The sequence below is a fragment of the Mercenaria mercenaria genome, chromosome 14, assembly GCF_021730395.1.
Source record: "Mercenaria mercenaria strain notata chromosome 14, MADL_Memer_1, whole genome shotgun sequence".
Taxonomy (NCBI): domain Eukaryota; kingdom Metazoa; phylum Mollusca; class Bivalvia; order Venerida; family Veneridae; genus Mercenaria; species Mercenaria mercenaria.
Window position 1 is genome coordinate 40,939,419 of NC_069374.1, and position 22,504 is coordinate 40,961,922.

Genomic DNA, 22,504 nt, shown 5'->3' on the forward strand with positions numbered 1-22,504 from the left:
GGAGTGCCAAACATGTTTACACAATAAATCAAAGTGTCACCGACTGTTGTGTATTATACATGTTTGACACACATGTTGCTGAGGAAAGAGTTGTTTTTCACAGGTGAATTATTGATTGTCTTGATAAGGGATTAGACAAGCAGGGCCTTTTCCACCTGTCTCACGGGGCCGAATATCTGCCCATTCTCAGTGCCAATTAAGCTCCATTTTTTACCAATTTGAAGCAAAAAAACTCCCAGTCATCCAACTGAAATGAATTTTGATTATTCAAAGAAAAATTTTGCTCGGTAATAAAATCACATGAATAATTGTTGGAAAACCCAACCCATTACTATTTTTAGAACAGGAGTGTTATTTCCCCTTACGGAGTTACGCCATTTTCTTCCAATGTTGACCAAATTAATTTGCTAATAAACTGGACTTATTTCATTGAAAATTGGATGAAAACACACACTCATTTATTTGATAACATCAATCTACATTATTTTGGTAAGGGTAAATACATGTTGATGCATTTCTATTTTCTATTTTTCATGTGAAAATCATCAGTATTTTTATACGAAAGTGGGTGGGGTAAGGAATTTACATAATTTATGAGTTGTGTTCAGACCAATTTAGAGCTTCGTTTTTTTAAGTCCTCGAGTAGAATAATGTTAATAGGCAATAGCTTTGTATGTAACAAAGACATTAGACATTATACAAAACTTTAACAAAAAAAATGAAGTTAAAAAGTGGCATAACTCTGTCAAAATTCAAATCATGAGGATTGTTTCTTCTGGTGTAGACTTACATACATTATTGTGTGGCCAAAAATGTTGGATTTTGCTTCTAAGTTATGTGTCCGCGCGCTTAATTTATGTCGATAAAAAACCTCCAGTTTTGAGACCCCAACTCCAGCTGAAAAATGGCAAACCTCCAGTTTTGGGATTCTGAACTTATCACATGTATGCCACAGTCAATCATCCCATCAAGTTTGACTGTTGTAGGTCAAGGTATTTTTTACTTATTGAGAAGTATCTGTTTTCAGTCCAAAGGTCAGAGATCTTGAACACTGACCTACTGACCCTCAAAACAACAGGGTGATCTGCTGACCACAGGCAATCATCCTAAAAAGTTTGACCTCTGATGGCCTAAGCATTCTCTAATTCTTACTCAGAAAACAAATGGCCTACACATAGATGGAAAGAACGGCTGAGCAAAACAATAATAACTATACCCTTTCTTCTTTGAATAACCTTTTTGCAGTCTGGCTGAAATCCAACAAACAGCTTCAGAGCAGCTGTCCAGATGGATCGGCAGATGGGCAAGACAAAATCAATATACTGAGCCAGTCCCTACATATGGGAGACATAATAAGAAACAAAAAACATACGGGTCATCTGGTGTAAGCTGGACTGGTTCGTTTGTAAATGCCGGGTCAAAATGTTCCAGATCTCTTTCTCCCTTTAACTGAGGTTTGTATGGTGGTGAGATTTGTTTCTGTTGTAACATATCCCAGTCAATTGTTCGGAAAAATGCATGGGACTGAATATCTGGAAAACCATTCTGTGGATGACATCCCAGGCGCTCCTTCTGATTCTGTAAAGTATGATAATAATTAATTCATAATAAACACTCATACTTAATAACATTTTATGATACAGTACAATTGCTGTCCTACGAAAAATCAAGGGACCGGCAGCTGTTCTTTCGTAATATCACATTTTCGTTCAAGCACAGATATAGGAAATTTCGTTATGCAACACCATAATATCTACACATCTAAACAACTACCCAAATGTACACATTGTGATATTTACACATGTGATTTTCCTCTCCGAGTACATGTATACCAGATTTATATGTACATCTGGGTTTATTTCAAACAAGAGGACCATGATGGCCCTATACCGCTCATCTGAGTTTAGTTGCTTGCTTAAACAAATTTCTTTGCTTAAGCTTCACTAACAAAAACAAGAGGGCCATGATGGCTCTATATCGCTCATCTGAGTTTAGATGCTTGCTTGAACAAATTTATTTGCTAAAGCTTCAAAAACAAGAAAGTAGGTCAGTAGGTCACATTCATGCTCACCAAAAGTCAGCATTAAGATCCGTGTGCAAAACTGTACACTTCATCCAAATTTCAAGGCTGTATCTTAAACAAGAGGGTCATGATGACCCTGGATCGCTCACCTGAGTAATATGAGCTACATGTTTCGAATGTCAAACTGATGATAAAATATTAGGAAAGTCAGTAGGTCACATTCATGGTCAATGAAATTCAGTTATACGATTTGTGTGCAAAACTGTGTATGTCATCAAAATTTCAAGGCTGTATTTTAAAAAATAAGAAAGTAGGTCAAGGTCACAGTCAAGTGACATCATATTACTTGGGGTCATCAGGTAATTATAATCAAACAGTCTTGGAAATAGGATCAGATGATTTTTTTAAGTATTTTTCCTATATAACTTACACACATAATAACTAAGTGACCCCAGGGCTGGGCCTCTTTTAACCCCAGGGGCATAATTTGAACAATTTTGGTAGAGGACTACTAGACAATGCATCATACCAAATATCAAAAGCCTAGGTTGTATGGTATCAGACAAGAAGATTTTTAAAGCTTTTTCCTATGTAAGTCTATATAAAACTTGGAACCGCCAGGGCAGGGCCTCTTTTCACCCAAGGGATACAATTTGAACAATTTTGGTTGAGGACCATAAGACAATGCTACAAACCAAATATCAAAGGTCTAAGTGTTGTTGTTTCAGACAAGAAGATTTTTAAACTTTTTTTCCTATATATGTCTATGTAAAACTTGGGACCCCCGGGGCGGGACCATATTTGATCCTAGGGGGATAATTTGAACAATCCTGTTAGAGGACCACTAGATGATGCTACATACCAAATATCAAAGCCCTAGGCCATGTGGCTTTGTACAAGAAGATTTTCAAAGTTTTCCCTATGTAAGTCTATATAAACCATGAGACCCCCAGGGCAGGGCCATATTTGACCCTAGGGGATAATGTGAACAATCTTGGTAGAGGATCACTAGATGATGCTACATACCAAATACCAAGGCCCTAGGCCATGTGGTTTTGTACAAGAAGATTTTCAAAGTTTTCCCTATATAAGTCCATGTAAACCATGTGACCCCCAGGGCGGGGCCATATTTGACCCTAAGGGGATAATTTGAATAATTTTGGTAGAGGACCACCAGATATCAAAGCCCTAGGCCCTGTGGTTTTGGACAAGAAGATTTTTTAAGTTTTTCCTTTCAGTTGCCATGGCAACTAGAGTTTTGCATGGAATTCAATTCTTTGAACAATTTTGAAAGGGGGCCACCCAAGGATCATTCCTTTGAAGTTTGGTGTAATTCTGCCCAGTGGTTTTCAAGAAGAAGATTTTTTTAGAAAATGTTGACAGCCGGACGCCGGACGCCGGATATTGAGTGGTCACAAAAGCTCACCATGAGCCTTTGGCTCAGGTGAGCTAAAAACAATAAAGTATGTCAGTAGGTCATATTCATGGTCACTAAAAGTCCGTTTTAAGATCAGTGTGCAAAACTGTTCATGTCATCCAAATTTTAAGGCTGTATCTTAAACAAGTGGGCCAAGATGGCCCTAGGTGGCTCACCTGAGTAATATACCATAACAGTGTAAACATGTTTTACCTAGTGATTTCATTAAGACAAATATTCTGACCAATTTTCATTAAGATTGGAGCAAAAAACGTGGCCTCTTGAGTGTAAACAAGCATTTTCTTTGATTTGACCTAGTGACCTAGTTGACCCAGATTCGAATGTCAAAAATTTCATGAAAACATTCTGACAAAGTTTTGGGAAGATTGGAGCAAAAAAAGTGGCCTCTAGAGTGTATACAAGCTTTTCCTTCCATTTGACCTAGATTTCAAATACTCCAAGACTTTATGTTAACAAACATTCTGACCAAGTTTTATGAAGATAGAATCAAAAATGTGCCCCTTAGGGTGTAAACAAGCTTATTCTTTGATTTGACCTGGTGACCTAGTTTTTGAAACCATATGACCCAGATAAAAATTCATAAGAGATTTCATGCAGACAAACATTCTGACCAAGTTTCATGCACATCAAATGAAAAATGCAGCCCCTATTGCATGCACAAGGCTTTTCTTTTATTTTAACAGGTGACCTAGCTTTTGACCCCATATGGTCAAGATTCGAACTTGGGATCATTCGATTCAATCATTAAGATCGTCATTTTGACCAAGTTTCATGAAGATAGGGTCATAAACATGGCCTCTGGAGTGTTATCAAGCTTTTCCTTTGATTTGACAGGATGACCTAGTTTTTGACCCCACATGACCCAGATTTGAACCTGACCTAGAGGTAATCAAGACAAACATTCTGACCAATTCTTATGAGTTTCAAACTTAAACTGTGGACCCTAGTGTGTTAACAAGATTTTCCTTCGATCTGGTCTAGTGACCTAGTTTTTCATCCCACAAGACCCAGTTTCCAATTTGACCTAGAGATCATTAAGACAAACGTTCTGACCAAGTTTCATAAAGATTGGGTCACCACTGTGGCCTCTACAGTGTCCACAAGCTTTCATTTCATCTGGCCTAGGGACCTGGTTATTTTTATCCCACATGATCCAGTTTCTAACTTGACCTAGAGATCATCAAGACAAACATTCTGACCAAGTTTCATAAAGATTGAGTCACAACTGTGGCCTCTAGAGTGTTCACAAGCTGTTCCTTTGATTTGACCGGGTGACCTAGTTTTTGACCCTATATGACCCAGATCTGAATCTGAACTAGAGGTCATCAAGACAAACATTCTGACCAATTCTCATGAGTTTCAAACTTAAACTGTGGACTCTAGTGTGTTAACAAGATTTTCCTTTGATCTGGTCTAGTGACCTAGTTTTTCATCCCACAAGACCCAGTTTCCAATTTGACCTAGAGATCATTAAGACAAACGTTCTGACCAAGTTTCATAAAGATTGGGTCACCACTGTGGCCTCTACAGTGTCCACAAGCTTTTCATTTCATCTGGCCTAGGGACCTAGTTTTTTTTATCCCACATGATCCAGTTTCTAACTTGACCTAGAGATCATCAAGACAAACATTCTGACCAAGTTTCATAATGATTGGGTCACAACTGTGGCCTCTAGAGTGTTCACAAGGCAAATGTTAATGGACGACGCACACCGGACAATGACTGGTCACAAAGTGCTCAGCTGAGCTAAAAGTGCTCAGGTGAGCTAAAAATAAGAAAGTAGGTCAAGGTCAAGTGTCCCCTAATCACTTGGGATCATCAGGTAATTATAATTAAACAGTCTAGGAAATATGATCTGATAATAAGATTTTTTCCTATATAACTCATACAAGAGGGCCAAAATGGCCCTATATCTCTCACCTGTTATCATTGCACTTAAGGACAAGAAGGTCAAAAAATCATAATCAAGATCAATCAAAAGAATTATGAGAAAATATAGTTGAAATTTTCTTAAAGTTACTTCAAATAAAATTATTTTCAAATCAGGCCGGTAGTTTCATGCCCGAAGGATTACATCAGAGGTTAGGAGCAAAATTTTGACTGATGAAGCCCAACAGGAACAACAAAGGGAAGAAATTAACTATAATGTGTCTGTAGGACACAGGGTGTGCCCCCCACTGGTACATTTGTCACAAATAAGGGGCAATAATTCAAATGTTTGCAGTCTTAATGGGGTATAGCCTCAACAAACATTTGATGAAAAGGATTCATTATTCTAGGCCCTATACTTTTTGAGCTATGAGCATCACAAACAAAAAATCCACTATTTTGGCTATTTCAATGGCCATAACTCTGTAATAAGAGCTAAGATTCTCAAGAAGAATGCCAAGTGTGCAAGGTCACATCACGATAAGACTCCAGCAAGGTTTCCTGAATTTACATCATATACTTTTTGAGCTAGGCACATAATTAGGTGAAAAAGTGCATTTTTTACTATTTCAGGGGCCATAACTTTAAAAATAGGGGGTGGACCCAGCCAAAAAATATGAGGTGTGCAAGTTTATATCATTATAAAGACTTTTCAACCATTTATATTATACTTTTTGAGCTAGGTGCGTCACAAGGTGAAAATGTACATTTTTGACTATTTCAGGGGCCATAACTCTAAAAATAGGGAGGGGACCCGAATGAAAAATAGGAGGTGCGCAAGTTCATATCATGATTAAGATTCATGCAAGATTTCATGAATCTATATCAAATACTTTTTGAGCTAAGCGTGTCACAAGGTGAAAATGTGCATTTTTGACTATTTCAGGGTTCATAACTCTGAAAATAGGGGGCAGAGCCAAATGAAAAATAGGAGGTGCGCAAGTTCATATCATGATTAAGACTCATGCAAGATTTCATGAATCTATATCAAATACACTTTGAGCTAGGCGTGTCACAAGGTGAAAATGTGTATTTTTGACTATTTCAGGGGCCATAAATCTAAAAATAGGGGGCGGAGCCAAATGAAAAATAGGAGGTGCGCAAGTTCATATCATGATTAAGACTCATGCAAGGTTTCATGAATCTATATCAAAAACCTTTTGAGCTAGGCGCGTCACAAGGTGAAAATATGCATTTTTGACTATTTCAGGGGCCATAACTCTAAAAATAGGGGGCGGAGCCAGATGAAAAAAAGGAGGTGCGCAAGTTCATATCATGATTAAGGACAGATGTCCTTTAAAGAAAGCACAATAAAGTAAGAAATCTGGAACATGGGTGGTGGTGGGGCGGAGGGATGGGTGGGTGTTTGTGGTTACAATTTCACATGCTGATAAATATTCATGAAAGGTTTAAAAAATTTAAACAAAAAGGAATGAAAAAAAAGTTTTTTGGGGTGGTGGTGGTGGGATGGAGGGTGACAGGGTACAAAACTTCACTGGCATGATCGGGGTGGTGGGGTGACTGGGTGGCAAGATCGGGGTGGTGGGGTGACTGGGTGGCAGGATCGGGGTGGTGGGGTGACTTGGTGGCAAGATCAGGGTGGTGGGGTAACTGGGTGGAGGAGCAATGTGGGGGAAGGGTACAACTTTGCATATGGTGATCTAAATTCAATTTAAGTTTCATAGTTCTAGGTCAAATATGTCATAGAAATTGCCATATTTGTAGTACCCTATACAGTTAACACTAGAAACTTCTAAGGGCCATAACTCTTGTGTTACTTGAAACTTGATGGGCTGCATTTCCCTATAGTGGTGAACATGTACATGAAGTTTTATTTAAATACTCCCAAGCACTTCCTAGATATGGATCCAGATGGACGGACAGAAAGATGGACGGAAGAACAACGCCAAAACTATATCCCTCCGCCTTCAGCGGGGGATAACAAAGCCTGTATTTACAATCAATAATATGCCTATATATACTAGGCTTTTATCATCAATACGCCAGACTTCGCTATGAGTGCTATCTATGTAATGCGGTTTACCATAGATAAAATTAATATTTCTCATTAATTTATGAGAGAAAATGTTTTTTTATGCAATACACCATGTCACTCTGCAAGTATTTTAGCTCTGGTAAAAATTTCATACATGGATTACGCCTCTACTAGCTTACTGATCGGCACTATGCTTAGATAGCTGTACAGGGCATCATTACATTATGCCGTGCTTAGCTTTGAATGGTACCTAGATAATGTGTTTTAACATAATATAAAATAATAATTAATAACAAGGTAGTCTGAAAGACAGCTATATCCCCCCGCCATTGTTATGGATAGTGAAATGGTTTATGGTATTGGGTGGAACCACTAAACAATCGAGTTGTGACCTTGACCATAAGCTGTCTGGGGTGAATTTTGAATTCTGCACATTGTCTTGATAAATGGAATATTACAGTCAAGTCATATTAAAATCCTTAGACGGGTTAAGGAGATACAAGGCAGACATAAAATAGAAGGCTCAAACCTTTGACCTTGAGTTGTGACCTTAACCTTCAGCCAACAAGGCTGACTCATGAGTTCTGCATATCGTCTTGATGAGGTGATTAATTGACCCAAGTTTCATGAAAATCCTTCACAGGGTTTAGGAGATACAGAGTGGACACAAAACGGAAGACTCAAACATTTGACCCCGAGTTGTGACCTTGACCTTAAGCCGAAACAGCTGACTCATGAGTTCTGCACATCATCTTGATAAGGTGATAATTTAACCCAAGTTTCATGATTATCCTTCAATGGGTTTAGAAGATATAGAGCAGACACAACACTGAAGGCTCAAACCTTTGACCTCGAGTTGTGATCTTGACCTTGTGCCGACATGGCTGACTCATGAGTTCTGCACATCGTCTTAATGAGGTGATCATTTGACCCAAGTTTCATGATTATCCTCCAAGGGGTTTAGGAGATACAGAGTGGACACGAAATGGAAGGCTCAAACCTTTGACCTCGAGTTGTGACCTTGACCTTGAGCCCACATGGCTGACTCATGGGTTCTGCACATCGTCTTGATGAGGTGATCATTTGACTCAAGTTTCATGAAAATTCTTCAATGGGTTTTGGAGATACAGAGCGGAAACGATATGTTACGGACGGACAGATGGAAGGACGGAGACCATTCCTAAATAATTATCATAATTCATGAAAGAAAATGTTTTACAAGCAATAAAACATGTCATTGTGCAAGTATTTTAGCTCTATTATTAAATTTATTTATACATTACGCCCCATTTTTCTATATTATGCATCATTTTGCTTCATCACTCTACATAACTTTTTTCTCACTGACACGTAATTTTTGCAAGGTGCTCACTGAACGTAATCCCGTTATTTTTTTATGGGAAACCCTAATCAGAAATCATAGACAAATGCTTTTATTTTAGATTTATTAGAAAAACAATGATTTTCAACAGAATACATTGTTATAACATCAAATATGTGGCATAAGGGTGAATATAAGAAGTTTGATATTTTAAGATCTCACACCACGATGTGTGGGTTAATTACTTTATAATAAGTCAAGTGGAATCATTTGAACAAATTTATGGGAGGACTTTAGAAGGATGCTAAAGACAGTCAGTTTGGAGATATTCCATGAAGAAGTTAAAGAGAAGTTGTTGTTTTTTAAACTTTCTCTGGCGCCTCCTAAAATCAGTCAAGTGGAACCATTTGAACAAATTTGAGAGAATGTTGCTACTGACAAAGTTAAATGATGATCCATCAAGCGGTTCATGAGTTGTTTAAAGGTTTTGCTATTTTCAGCTTTGGCGGCCCCTAAAATAAGTCAAGCAGAACCATTTGAATGAATCTGAGAGAGGACCTTACAAGGATGCTACAGACTAAGTTTGTTGATGATCCATCCAGCAGTATAAGAGGAGAAGATGTTTGTTGATGATCCATCCAGCAGTATATGAGGAGAAGATGTTTGTTGATGATCCATCCAGCAGTATATGAGGAGAAGATGTTTGTTGATGATCCATCCAGCAGTATATGAGGAGAAGATGTTTAAAGTGAAAAGCAAATGCCAGAAGATGGAAGACAGACACAGGCCTAAAATAATAGCTCACCCTGAACGTCTAGTGCAGGCCAGCTAACTAGCTGTACATACTAATGGTTATACATTATTCAAGGTCTGTAAACAGGATGTCCTACCTTATTTAGGAAGCCTTTAAGTACTGATGCAGCTTTCACAGACAGTGATCTTGGTATTCTTATTGTCTTCTCAAGGATTACTGAAATATTCAAATACAACACAATTCAGGCATCTACGCACACACACACAACACACTCAATATAATTATCTTTTATAGAAAATGAGCCAATTACTGAACTACAATGAAACACTGCATGCACGGGCATCGATGACTGAAGCATTAGGGTTCACTCAAGCAATCACTTCCCTTACATTTTCAATATAAAATTACCTTGGCTAGGTCCTCTGGCTTGGAACCAGTAGCAGGACAAATTTTCATATTTTTTTGTCTATTACTTTCTCAAAAAATATTTGTTATAAATGAAACCCACACTGCACAAACTCCAGTACCTACTGTATGCGATATTGTAATCAGCATCACTTAGTGATGTAAAGTATGGGATCCATGGGGCCTCAAATTGGGTCATAAAAAGAAGATACTTTCCCTGTGTGGTAAACCAGTAGCCGGACAAATATTTTGACGATGATTTGCTGTTATTTTGATATCGAAATATGTAATTAAAACTATTTTTTTCACATCCTTTTATCATTTATCACTCCAACATTATGCACATGAAAGATAACCTGACTTTCAATAGCAGCTACAAAAGATGCTAACTCAAAAACTCAAATTCCATTTTACACAAATTCTTGATCATTCAAATAGATATAGAATAAACTTAGTGCAAAAATGGACAGCCCTGCATTTCATGTAACTATTACCATGAAATTAAAAGTAATGCATGTTGTATCACTTCGATACCTAAATTTTGTTATCAAACTTGGTCTGATTTTGGCAGTCAACTTATGCTAGCGTACCTGGTCTGACTGCGACACTTAACTTATGTTATCAAACTTGGTCTAACTTTGGCAGTCAACTTATGCTAGCGTACCTGGTCTGACTGCGACACTTAACTTATGTTATCAAACTTGGTCTAATTTTGGCAGTCAAATTATGCTAGCGTACCAGGTATCACTTCGATACTTAACTTATGTTATGAAACTTGGTCTGATTTTGGCAGTCAAATTATGCTAGCGTACCTGGTCTGACTGCGACACTTAACTTATGTTATCAAACTTGGTCTAACTTTGGCAGTCAACTTATGCTAGCGTACCTGGTCTGACTGCGACACTTAACTTATGTTATCAAACTTGGTCTAACTTTGGCAGTCAACTTATGCTAGCGTACCTGGTCTGACTGCGACACTTAACTTATATTATCAAACTTGGTCTAATTTTGGCAGTCAAATTATGCTAGCGTACCAGGTATCACTTCGATACCTAAATTTTGTTATCAAACTTGGTCTGATTTTGGCAGTCAACTTATGCTAGCGTACCTGGTCTGACTGTGACACTTAACTTATGTTATCAAACTTGGTCTAACTTTGGCAGTCAACTTATGCTAGCGTACCAGGTATCACTTCGATACTTAACTTATGTTATGAAACTTTGTCTGATTTTGGCAGTCAAATTATGCTAGCGTACCAGGTATCACTTCGATACTTAACTTATGTTATGAAACTTGGTCTGATTTTGGCAGTCAAATTATGCTAGCGTACCAGGTATCACTTCGATACTTAACTTATGTTATGAAACTTGGTCTGATTTTGGCAGTCAACTTATGCTAGCGTACCTGGTCTGACTGCGACACTTAACTTATGTTATGAAACTTGGTCTGATTTTGGCAGTCAAATTATGCTAGTGTACCAGGTATCACTTCGATACTTAACTTATGTTATGAAACTTGGTCAGATTTTGGCAGTCAAATTATGCTAGCGTACCAGGTATCACTTCGATACTTAACTTATGTTATGAAACTTGGTCTGATTTTGGCAGTCAACCTATGCTAGCGTACTTGTCTGACTGCGAACACTTAACTTGTGTTATTATTTAAGGTATAGTTGTCGACATGTTACTAATGACACCATGACTTGTACAATTGTTTGTGTACGATATTTTAAATAGATCCGGAGAGGAAGAAGACCTAACAGAAGACTGTTCTTCTGCAAGAATGTTTGGATCTTCAGAGGGAAGCAGAGGCCGTCCAGCAGAAGGAATGAGATGCCAAAGAAGATCAAAAGAGTAAAGACAAGGAGACAGGAAAAAACATCTGAAAGAGAGCTCTTGAGGGTCTAATGAAAAGTATTTATTTCTATTCTTCACTTCTTTAACAATTAGGGTTGAATGATTATTTGCAATTGAGAAAAAGATTTTCAATAAACAACTCTTGATCCTTTTGGCGACTCATTCATCCAGTACACTTTGATCAATTGTTGTAACAAAATCAAATCTGTTACACAACGCACACGTTTTGTCAAATTTTATGAAATTCAGCCGAATTGTTATTTGCCTATGTACACGGGTTTCTGCTTTCCTTAAATATCATGATGTTGATGTTAGATTAACGATTAAGCATGTGACTGAATTTGGACAGAACCAATTTCCCTGATTCTTGATTAAAATCTTTACAACTTTTTAGAATAATTGTTAGTGTGTGAATTCGCAGAATTTAGGTTGAAGCATTACTTTATCTCGACAGTATATCTGATTATAGTGAGTATCATACTAGATCATTACATGCACATTTTTCATAACATGTAACTATTATTTTAAAAACTCGATGATCATTTCAGACGAAACTACCAGAAAGGCACTAAGAATGTCGCCACTTGACTTTTTGAAGATGAAGACTGAAGCTGAAAAGGATATCAAAGAGAAGGAAATAGAACTTAAAAAGAGGGAGCTAAGTCTCCAAGAACAACGATTCGAGTTAGAAAGAGAAGAAAGGAGAGCAGCTATCGAACTTCAGAAACGGCAAAGCGACGCCATGCTAAAACTTCTAGAAAAGATGAATTAGACATTGAACTTAAGATTGAAAATAACGGTGATTGTTCAATCATTTTTATTTCATAAAACAAAGAATGTTTTAAGGTACTTATTCAAGATCATTTTAAGGACGCTCGCTACAGTTTCGTAATTTTTTTCTCAATAATAGATTTTGATGAAATGTTTTGTATTAAAAGATCATGTTATGATGTATTGAACAAGAGCACCGCCTTGCGGGTGCTGACGCTCATCTGATTTTTTTTGTGTAATAGAAATATTGTCCTACCCATGATTTTCTAAGTCTAAAAAGGGCCATCATTCTTGCAAAAAGCAGGATAGAGGTATGTTTCTTGATGTTCAGTGTCCACTTATGATGGTGAAAAACTGTTGCAAGTTTTAAAGCAATAGCTTTGATAGTTTATGAGAAAAGTTGACTTAAACATAATACTCAACCAAGAAAATGATTTTCTAAGTCCAAAAGGGGCAATAATTATTGCAAAAAGCAGGATGGAGTTATGTTGCTTGCTGTACAGGGTCAGCTTATGATGGTCAACAAGTGTTGTAAGTTTCAAAGCAATAGCTTTGATAGTTTAAGAGAAAAAGTTGACCTAAACATAAAACTTAACCAAGAAATCTGATATTTTCTAAGTCCAAAAGGGGCCATAAATCTTGCAAAAAGCAGGATGGAGTTATGTTTCTTGCTGTACAGGGTCAACTTATGATGGTGAACAAGTGTTGCAAGTTTTAAAGCAATAGCTTTGATAGTTTAGGATAAAAGCTGACCTAAACATAAAACTTAACCAAGAAAACTGATTTTCTAAGTCCAAAAGGGGCAATAAATCTTGCAAAAAGCAGGATGGAGTTATGTTTCTTGATGTACAGGGTCTGCTTATGATGGTGAACAAGTATTCCAAGTTTCAAAGCAATAGCTTTGATAGTTTAGGAGAAAAGTTGACCTAAACATAAAACTTAACCAAGAAATCTGATATTTTCTAAGTACAAAAGGGGCCATAAATCTTGCAAAAAGCAAGAAGGAGTTATGTTTCTTGCTATACAGGGTCAGCTTATGATGGTGAACAAGTATTCCAAGTTTCAAAGCAATAGCTTTGATAGTTTAGGAGAAAAGCTGACCTAAACATAAAACTTAACCAGGCAACGCCGACGCCGACAACCGCTCAAGTGATGACAATAACTCATCATTTTTTTTCAAAAAATCAGATGAGCTAAAAATGAAATAAAAATACTAGGTCACCAGCTTTGTTTCAATTTAATTTGCCCCTAGATATGGTGCTATTTTAAACATTTTTCAAAATTTCTGTAATCCTAAAATATATTTCAGTAAAGTACAATAATCAGCATAAATTTGATTATCTAAGCATTTTTATAACGGTAAACAATATATCTATTTGAAACATGCTCAGAAAAATCAAAAGAACATGATTTTGTAAAGAAAGGAATACTTGTTCAGCAGACCCAAGGGCTATTTTTGCATATTTTTGTCAGTTTTAAGTTGGTACTTCTGCTATTTTATCGAGTTTCACATAACAGAATTTAATCAAACTCTGCACATACCTTTTGGTTATGTCTACCTAATCTAAAACAAAAAGAAAATTGATAGGTCACCATATTAGATTTCACTTAAATCAAATTACAACGAGGTGGGGTGTGGCGGGCATTTATAAAACGCAGGTTGGTACAAAATACTCTTTCAGTGTTTGAGCAAATGACTAAGAAATATATATAAAATTATCAAACGGCACATTTCTTAATAAGCGGATTTTAAGGTGTTTCTGAAGCATTTTGATGGCACAGAACAATGAATGTTTCCACCTTTTTTTTTTTTAACAAAACCTATAGTTTACGAATGTACGGTACGAGTACAGTACGGGATTAGAAACAGCTGTGACTCAATGCAGAGTTTGAGCGCTGGTATAAATAACAGACTCCAGTATATGTCGGATTGAAGCAATTTGAACTAAAAGTACTTTAAATGTATACATTTTGTAACCATGGTGATACTTACCCTAACCTTCAGTCAGTATATTATACATTTTGTACATTAAATGCATGCGAACATACAATAATTTGCAAATTTTTGCCGTACGGAACATTAGATAATCACTTCCGGGCATGCGCAGAGGACCGCACCAACTCTGCAGTGAGCTACATCGATTAGAAACACAACCAAATTGGCACGGTGTTGGAGTAAATATCGACCCGTAAGGAAAAACTGTAGCGAGTGCCTTCAATTTTAATGACATATTCAATTTCTTTTATTTGTGTTTGTAACTTTGATCATGATTTGTCCGTACGTCCATCTGTATGTCCACCTGTCCCTCTGTCCTTCCGTCCCTCTGTATGTCTGATCGTCTATCCATCTGTCTGTCTTTCCATCCGTCTGGATGCACACCTGTCCATCCGTTCCTCCGTCTGTCTGTACATCTGTGCGTATGTCTGTCCGTCCGTCCGTCTGTCTGTCTGATGCCATAATTGTATGTAATGTCCATTTTACTTGTAAACATTTTCTTAAGAACACAAAACTCAATTTAGTTATGTTATAATGAAATACCAGTCGTAATACAGTTAACAATATATTTTGGTTTTAATTAACTTTAGTTTTAATCCATTTATGAATTTCAAGCATACATTACTGTAGACCTTTTCAAACTTTCTAATTTCAATACTTTAAACAATTATAGATTTTTTTTCATTTTCACACCACTGTACATGTCAACAGTAAAGTTTATTAAAGCTCTATAGTTTTATGTTTTTCTTTCAATAATTCATCCATGAAGGTACTCCCGAAGATTTGGCAGTTGAAGTTTGAACATTTCGGCAACTTGATTACCATACAAACAAGTGTGGCAGTTAGATAGCATGGCTGCCACAACATAATATTTGCTAACTGGCTGTAAACACAACTTTTGATTCTTGCAAAAATCAACAAATGCAAAGTTTCTAACAATCTTGTTAAAGAGAAGTTCAACAGTAACTCTCACAGATGACATCTTCCTGTTGAATACTTGTTCTTCGTTTGAGAGACGGGGTCCCCTGAATGGTCCAATCAAATGAGGGTGGATAGGGTAGGCTGGGTCCCCGTATAGTGAGTATATAGTACTGTCAGCCATTGTCCTTCTCTGATGCAATGTATCTAAAAGTCCACTTTCCCTCAGCATACCAGCATTGTGCCTCCTCCCTTCAACTGGACCAAACATATTAGCAATTAAGCCATTTATTGGAACTTAAGACTATGCACACGTTTATGTCCATTGAATACTACCCTTTGATTCATGACGAGCCTACATATTGGTCTTACAGTTCCATCAATGAATCCCAAACAGTTTGTTAATGGTGAACCTGCATTGGAAATGGCATTCGCAAATGCATGGAGGTTGTCTTCAGACAACCAGCTTCTGTCTAATTCAGAGAGAAGATGACTATAGCTGTCATATAGGAAGTCAGTCAATGAATTAGAAATATAGCTTATCTCAGATATTGGCCTTTGCAAAAATTCACTCAGTTCCTGTAGTCTATTTGGGTACGACAATCGTTTTAACATCACGCAGAGAGCTTCTGTCCCACTCACTGCCGTCCCATTGGAGGCAACAAATTTTTCAGGAACATGTAATTCAGAACTCAAATGGTATAAATGGTCCTTGGCAAATCGAAATAAACTAGAACACTCATCTTGTCCAAAAGTATCTAAATTGAAGTCTTTTGAAAATAATCCTTTACTTGTTTTTTCACAATGCAATAGCAATAACAGATCGTCGTCAATATCTCTGGAATATATACCATAAAACTCTATCAAACTACCTATTACCAGGTTTGGTCTGCTAACCTCATTCCTAACTAAGTTATCATGAGAAAACCACTTTTCTATTTTTAGCAACAATTATCTTGACCTTGACCTTAACCCAAGCAACCCAAAATACATCCAAAACCATGGCCTCCATGCAAGCTTCCTAAATTCCAAGTTTAGATGCAATACCTTATTCATTACTGAAAAAATTGAGCAGACAGAATTTTTTATTTTTAATAACAACGACACTGACCTTGATCCCAGTGACCAGCATGCATACCGTACATCAGTTTCCAAGAAAGCTATATATGTACTTAGCTTGGTCACAATATCCCATTAGCAACAAGAGGACCATGATGGTCCTGAATCGCTCACCTCTTCCCACATGATCCAGTTTTGAGTATGACGTCGTTTTTTCTATTATTTGACATAGTGACCTAGTTTTTGAGCTCATGTGACCCAGTTTTGAACTTGACCTAGATATTATCAAGATAAAAATTCTAACCAATTTTCATGAAGATCCATTGAAAAATATGGTCTCTAGAGAGGTCACAAGGTTTTTCTATTATTTGACCTATTGACCTAGTTTTTTAAGGCACGTGACCCAGTTTCGAACTTGACCTAGATATCATCAAGGTGAACATTCTGACCAATTTTCATGAAGATCCATTCAAGGGTATGGCCTCTAGAGAGGTCACAAGGTTTTTCTATTTCAAGACCTACTGACCTAGTTTTTGATCACAGTTGACCCAGTTTCAAACTTGACCTAGATATCATCAAGATAAACATTCAGACCAACTTTCATACAGATCCCATGAAAAATATGGCCTCTAGCGAGGTCACAACGTTTTTTCATTATTTGACCTACTGACCTACTTTTTGAAGGCACGTGACCCACTTTCGAACTTGACCTAAATATCATCAAGATGAACATTCTGACCAATTTTTATGGAGATCCATTCACAAGTATGGCCTCTAGAAAGGTCACAAGGTTTTTCTATTTTTAGACCTACTGACCTAGTTTTTGACCGCACATGACCCTGTTTCGAACTTGACCTAGATATCATCAAGATGAACATTCAAACCAACCTTCATGAAGATCCATTGAAAAATATGGCCTTTAGAGAGGTCACAAGGTTTTTCTATTATTTGACCTACTGACCTAGTTTTTGACGGCACGTGACCCACTTTCGAACTTGACCTAGATATCATCAAGATGAACATTCAGACCAACTTTCATACAGATCCCATGGAAAATATGGCCTCTAGAGAGGTCACAAGGTTTTTCTATTATTTGACCTACTGACCTAGCTTTTGATGGCACGTGACCCACTTTCGAACTTGATTTAGATATCATCAAGGTGAACATTCTGACCAATTTTCATGAAGATTTCATGAAATATATGGCCTCTAGAGAGGTCACAAGGTTTTTCTTTTTTTAGACCTACTGACCTAGCTTTTGACCGAACGTGACCCAGTTTCGAACTTGACCTAGATATCATCAAGATGAACATTCAGACCAACTTTCATACAGATCCCATGAAAAATATGGCCTTTAGAGAGGTCACAAGGTTTTTCTATTATTTGACCTACTGACCTAGTTTTTGATGGCACGTGACCCAGTTTCGAACCTGACCTAGATATCATCAAGGTGAACGTTCTGATTAATTTTCATGAAGATCTTGTGAAATATATGGCCTCTAGAAAGGTCACAAGGTTTTTCTATTTTTAGACCTACTGACCTAGTTTTTGAAGGCACGTGACCCACTTTCGAACCTGACCTAGATATCATCAAGGTGAACATTCTGACCCATTTTCATGAAGATCTCTTGAAATATATGGCCTCTAGAGAGGTCACAAGGTTTTTCTATTTTTAGACCTACTGACCTAGTTTTTGACCGCACGTGACCCAGTTTCGAACTTGACCTAGATATCATCAAGATGAACATTCAGACCAACTTTCATAAAGATCCCATGAAAAATATGGCCTCTAGAGAGGTCACAAGGTTTTTCTATTATTTGACCTACTGACCTAGTTTTTGAAGGCACGTTACCCAGTTTCGAACTTGACCTAGATATCATCAAGGTGAACGTTCTGACCAATTTTCATGAAGCTCTTGTGAAATATATGGCCTCTAGAGAGGTCACAAGGTTTTTCTATTTTTAGACCTACTGACCTAGTTTTTGACGGCACGTGACCCAGTTTCGAACTTGACCTAGATATCATCAAGGTGAACATTCTGACCAACTTTCATAAAGATCCCATGAAAAATGTGACCTCTAGAGTGGTCACAAGCAAAAGTTTACGGACGTACGGACGCACGCACGCACGGACGGACGGACGGACGACGGACGCCGCGCGATCACAAAAGCTCACCTTGTCACTTTGTGACAGGTGAGCTAAAAATGGACTTTGAAATAACATTAAATTTGCAAAGAAATACCCTGTATAGCAAGCATAATGTAATTTTTACCAGGTTTTACTGAAATCCTACAAACCAATTCTGAGAGACCCTGATTAAAGTTGTGTGTGCACCACTGCCTTATACTGATCTATATTTGTATAAATCCTACAAACCAATTGTGAGAGACCCTGATTAAAGTTGTGTGTGCACCACTGCCTTATACTGATCTATATTTGTATAAATCCTACAAACCAATTGTGAGAGACCCTGATTACAGTTGTGTGTGCACCTCTGCCATATACTGATCTATATTTGTAGAAAATCCTACAAACCAATTGTGAGAGACCCTGATTACAGTTGTGTGTGCACCTCTGCCTTATACTGATCTATATTTGTAGAAAATCCTACAAACCAATTGTGAGAGACCCTGATTACAGTTGTGTGTGCACCTCTGCCATATACTGATCTATATTTGTAGAAAATCCTACAAAGCAATTGTGAGAGACCCTGATTACAGTTGTGTGTGCACCACTGCCTTGTACTGATCTATATTTGTAGAAAATCCTACAAAGCAATTGTGAGAGACCCTGATTACAGTTGTGTGTGCACCTCTGCCTTATACTGATCTATATTTGTAGAAAATCCTACAAACCAATTGTGAGAGACCCTGATTACAGTTGTGTGTGCACCACTGCCTTATACTGATCTATATTTGTATAAATCCTACAAACCAATTGTGAGAGACCCTGATTAAAGTTGTGTGTGCACCACTGCCTTATACTGATCTATATTTGTAGAAAATCCTACAAACCAATTGTGAGAGACCCTGATTACAGTTGTGTGTGCACCATTGCCTTATACTGATCTATATTTGTATTAGGTTTCATGAGATCTATCAATAGGTTACTCTGTTTTGCCAGAATTTTATTTATGAATTTTAAAAGAATTGAAGGGCAATAACTCTGCATGGGTAATAACTCTGCAATTACTAAAGAGATCCCGACAAAAGATGTGTATACACCACTGCCATATAGATATCTATTCATGGAATTACTTTGTCTTGTGGGAATTTATGAATTGTAGAACAATCGAAGGGCAATAAATCTGAAGTTACTGAAGTGATCTATGTATTTCTGTAGTTTCACAAATATCCATAAATAGGTTACTACGATACGATAAAAAATCCCTACTTTTTACCAAATCAAGGGGAACTACATGTCCATAGGATGCCCACTTTCTTTCACTGCACATTGTTTTATGACTCCAGGTCAAATATATCTTAAGATATATATAACACACACGTTCATGCACTTTAATATGTTTTTTTCAATAAATCAAGTCTAGCTGAGTGAAAACGCAAACAGAGCACCAGCTGCACAACTTCACATGTTATGTAACGATCCTCTGAAGTTTTCTGACTCTAGGTCAAATACTGTTTGACGCCTCGGGATCGGAAGGTCAAAGGTTCGAGCCCCATGGGGAGCATTCGTCCGAGGGATGTTTGTCGTGGGATTCATTCTGAAAAGGCCGGTTCATGAGCCGTGAGCTAGTTAAATAAATGGTTACTGACTTCTATCCGCCTGGCGCCTGGCATAGTGGTAGGAGTTGAGAGGTAATTGATATGCACAGTAAAGGTGTCTCATAAGCCAAATTGGCTGTGCCTTTCAATAAGGGTGACACAATAATAAACAAGACCTTTACCTTTTACTCTTTGAGATACATGGGAGACAAACTTTTATGCACTTAATGCATATTTTAACTAAGCCATAACTCTGGTCTTGCAAAATGTAATCTAAAACAAAACTCAGGTGCACAAATTCACATTCTTGAAATTATTCCTACATGGTTTCATGACTCTAGGTGACACTAGAAGGTGTTTTTGTCACAAAAACATATGTCTCCCCGTATGTATACCTTTAGCTCTGGCAGCCATTTTGTGTAGCGAAGCGGAACATGTCGGCAACATGCACAACTAGGCTTGGTACTGATTACTCCTGAGAAGTTTCGTCGAAATCTGTCCAGCAGTTTGACCTGTGAAAGCCGGACAAGATTTTTCTTTTTTTAGCTCTGGAAGCCATATTGTGCAGCAAAGCGGAACGTTTTGGTGGTATGCACAACTAGGCTTTGTACTGATCACTTCTGTGATGTTTCGCCGAAATCCAGCCAGCAGTTTGACCTGTGAAAGCCAGACAAGATTTTTTCTAATTTTAGCTCTGGTGGTCATTTTGTCCAGCAAAGCGGAATGTACACAACTAGGGTTGGTACTGATCACACCCGTGAAGTTTTGTTGTAATCAAACAAGCAGTTACACCTGTGAAAGCCGGACAAGATTTTTCTATTTTTAGCTCTGGAGGCCATTTTGAGCAGCAAAGTGGAACGTACCAGTGATATGCACAACTAGAGTTGGTACTGATCACTCCTATTAAGTTTCGTCGAAATCCAGCCAGCAGTTTGACCTGTGAAAGCCGGACAAGATTTTTCTCTTTTTTTTTTTTTTAGCTCTGGCGGCCATTTTGTGCAGCGAAGCTGAATGTGCTGGTGGGTTGGTACTGATCACTCCTGTGAAGTTAAGCTGGACAAGAGTTTTCTATTTTAAGTTCTTGTGGCAATTTGTGCAGCGAAGAGGAACGTGCTGGCGATATGCACAACTAGGCTTGGTACTGATCACTCCTGTGAAGTTTCGTCGAAATTCGGCCAGCAGTTTGGCCTGTGAAAGCCGGACAAGCTTAATGCTGATGGACGGACGGCGAAGGCAAAAACAATATGTCTCCCCATTTTTCATTTTATGGGGGAGACATAATAATTTTTAAGATATATGCAAAAGGCCCTTTCTATGCATATTTTTCTACTTAGTCAAGGGCCATAACTCTCGTCTAGCTGTGTGAAATCCCTATTAAAAAGACCAGATGCACAACTTCATAATTATGCTGAATGACAATCCTGTGAGGTTTGATAACTCTGTCAAACACTTTTTGAGATATACGCAACTCAAATTCGGAAGGACAGACTATTTTTTATATTTTTTTTTTTTTTCGGGGGTTGGGGCGGGGGAGGGTTTAAACCTGACCTAGATTTAATAGAGACAAACATTCTGATAATGAATGTAATGAAAGTCAAGAAAAAAATGTGACCTCTAAAGCGTTATCAAGGTTTTTATATCATTTTACTAAGTGACCTACTTTTCAAACTAAGGCAACCCTAGTAAAATATGTGACCTGTGGAGAGTTATCAAGGTTTTTCTACGATTTTACCTAATGGCACATATCTAAACTTGACCTAGACTTCGGGGGCCTCCGTGGCCGAAGGCCGCTGACTTCAAATCACTTGCACCTCATCGATGTGGGTTTGAGCCTCACTCGGGGCGTTGAATTCTTCATGTGAGGAAGCCATCCAGCTGGCTTACGGAAGGTCGGTGGTTCTACCCAGGTGCCCGCTCGTGATGAAATAATGCACGGAGGGGCACCTGGGGTCTTCCTCCATCATTAAAGCTGGAAAGTAGCCATATGACCTATCATGTGTCGGTGCGACGTTAAATCCAAAAAAAAAATGACAGACTTCACAGAGGCAAACATTTCAAGTTTTATAAAGATCAAGTAGACAATGTTGCCTTTACAGTGTTAACAAGGCTTTTCTATTAATTGACCTTCTTCTTGATCCCAGCTGATCCAGTTATGAACACATCTGAAATATTAATAAGGGTAATATTCTAACCAAGTTTCATTAAGGTTGGGCCAAAATTGTGACCTCTAGAGTGGTAAAAGTCAAACTGTTGATAATGCACGAAGACAGACACAGGGCAATCACAATAGCTCACCTTGAGCACTTTGTGCTCAG

General features: G+C 37.8%; 1 protein-coding gene across 3 annotated transcripts in view; it reads right to left on the reverse strand.

Annotated features, from left to right (window-relative positions):
• LOC123527409 (protein kinase C iota type-like) overlaps positions 1-22,504 on the reverse strand; it is a 213,633-nt gene that overhangs the window by 19,573 nt on the left and 171,556 nt on the right. For 2 of the 3 annotated variants that reach the window (XM_053523317.1, XM_045306832.2), the window contains exons 15-16: positions 9,598-9,677; positions 1,373-1,578 (exon numbers count right to left, since the gene is read on the reverse strand). In XM_053523317.1, coding sequence (XP_053379292.1) covers positions 1,373-1,578; positions 9,598-9,677 — 286 coding nt within the window. Of the gene's footprint in view, positions 1-1,372; positions 1,579-9,597; positions 9,678-17,728; positions 22,352-22,504 lie in introns of those variants that run through there. The other variant, XM_045306834.2, reaches the window with a different exon arrangement.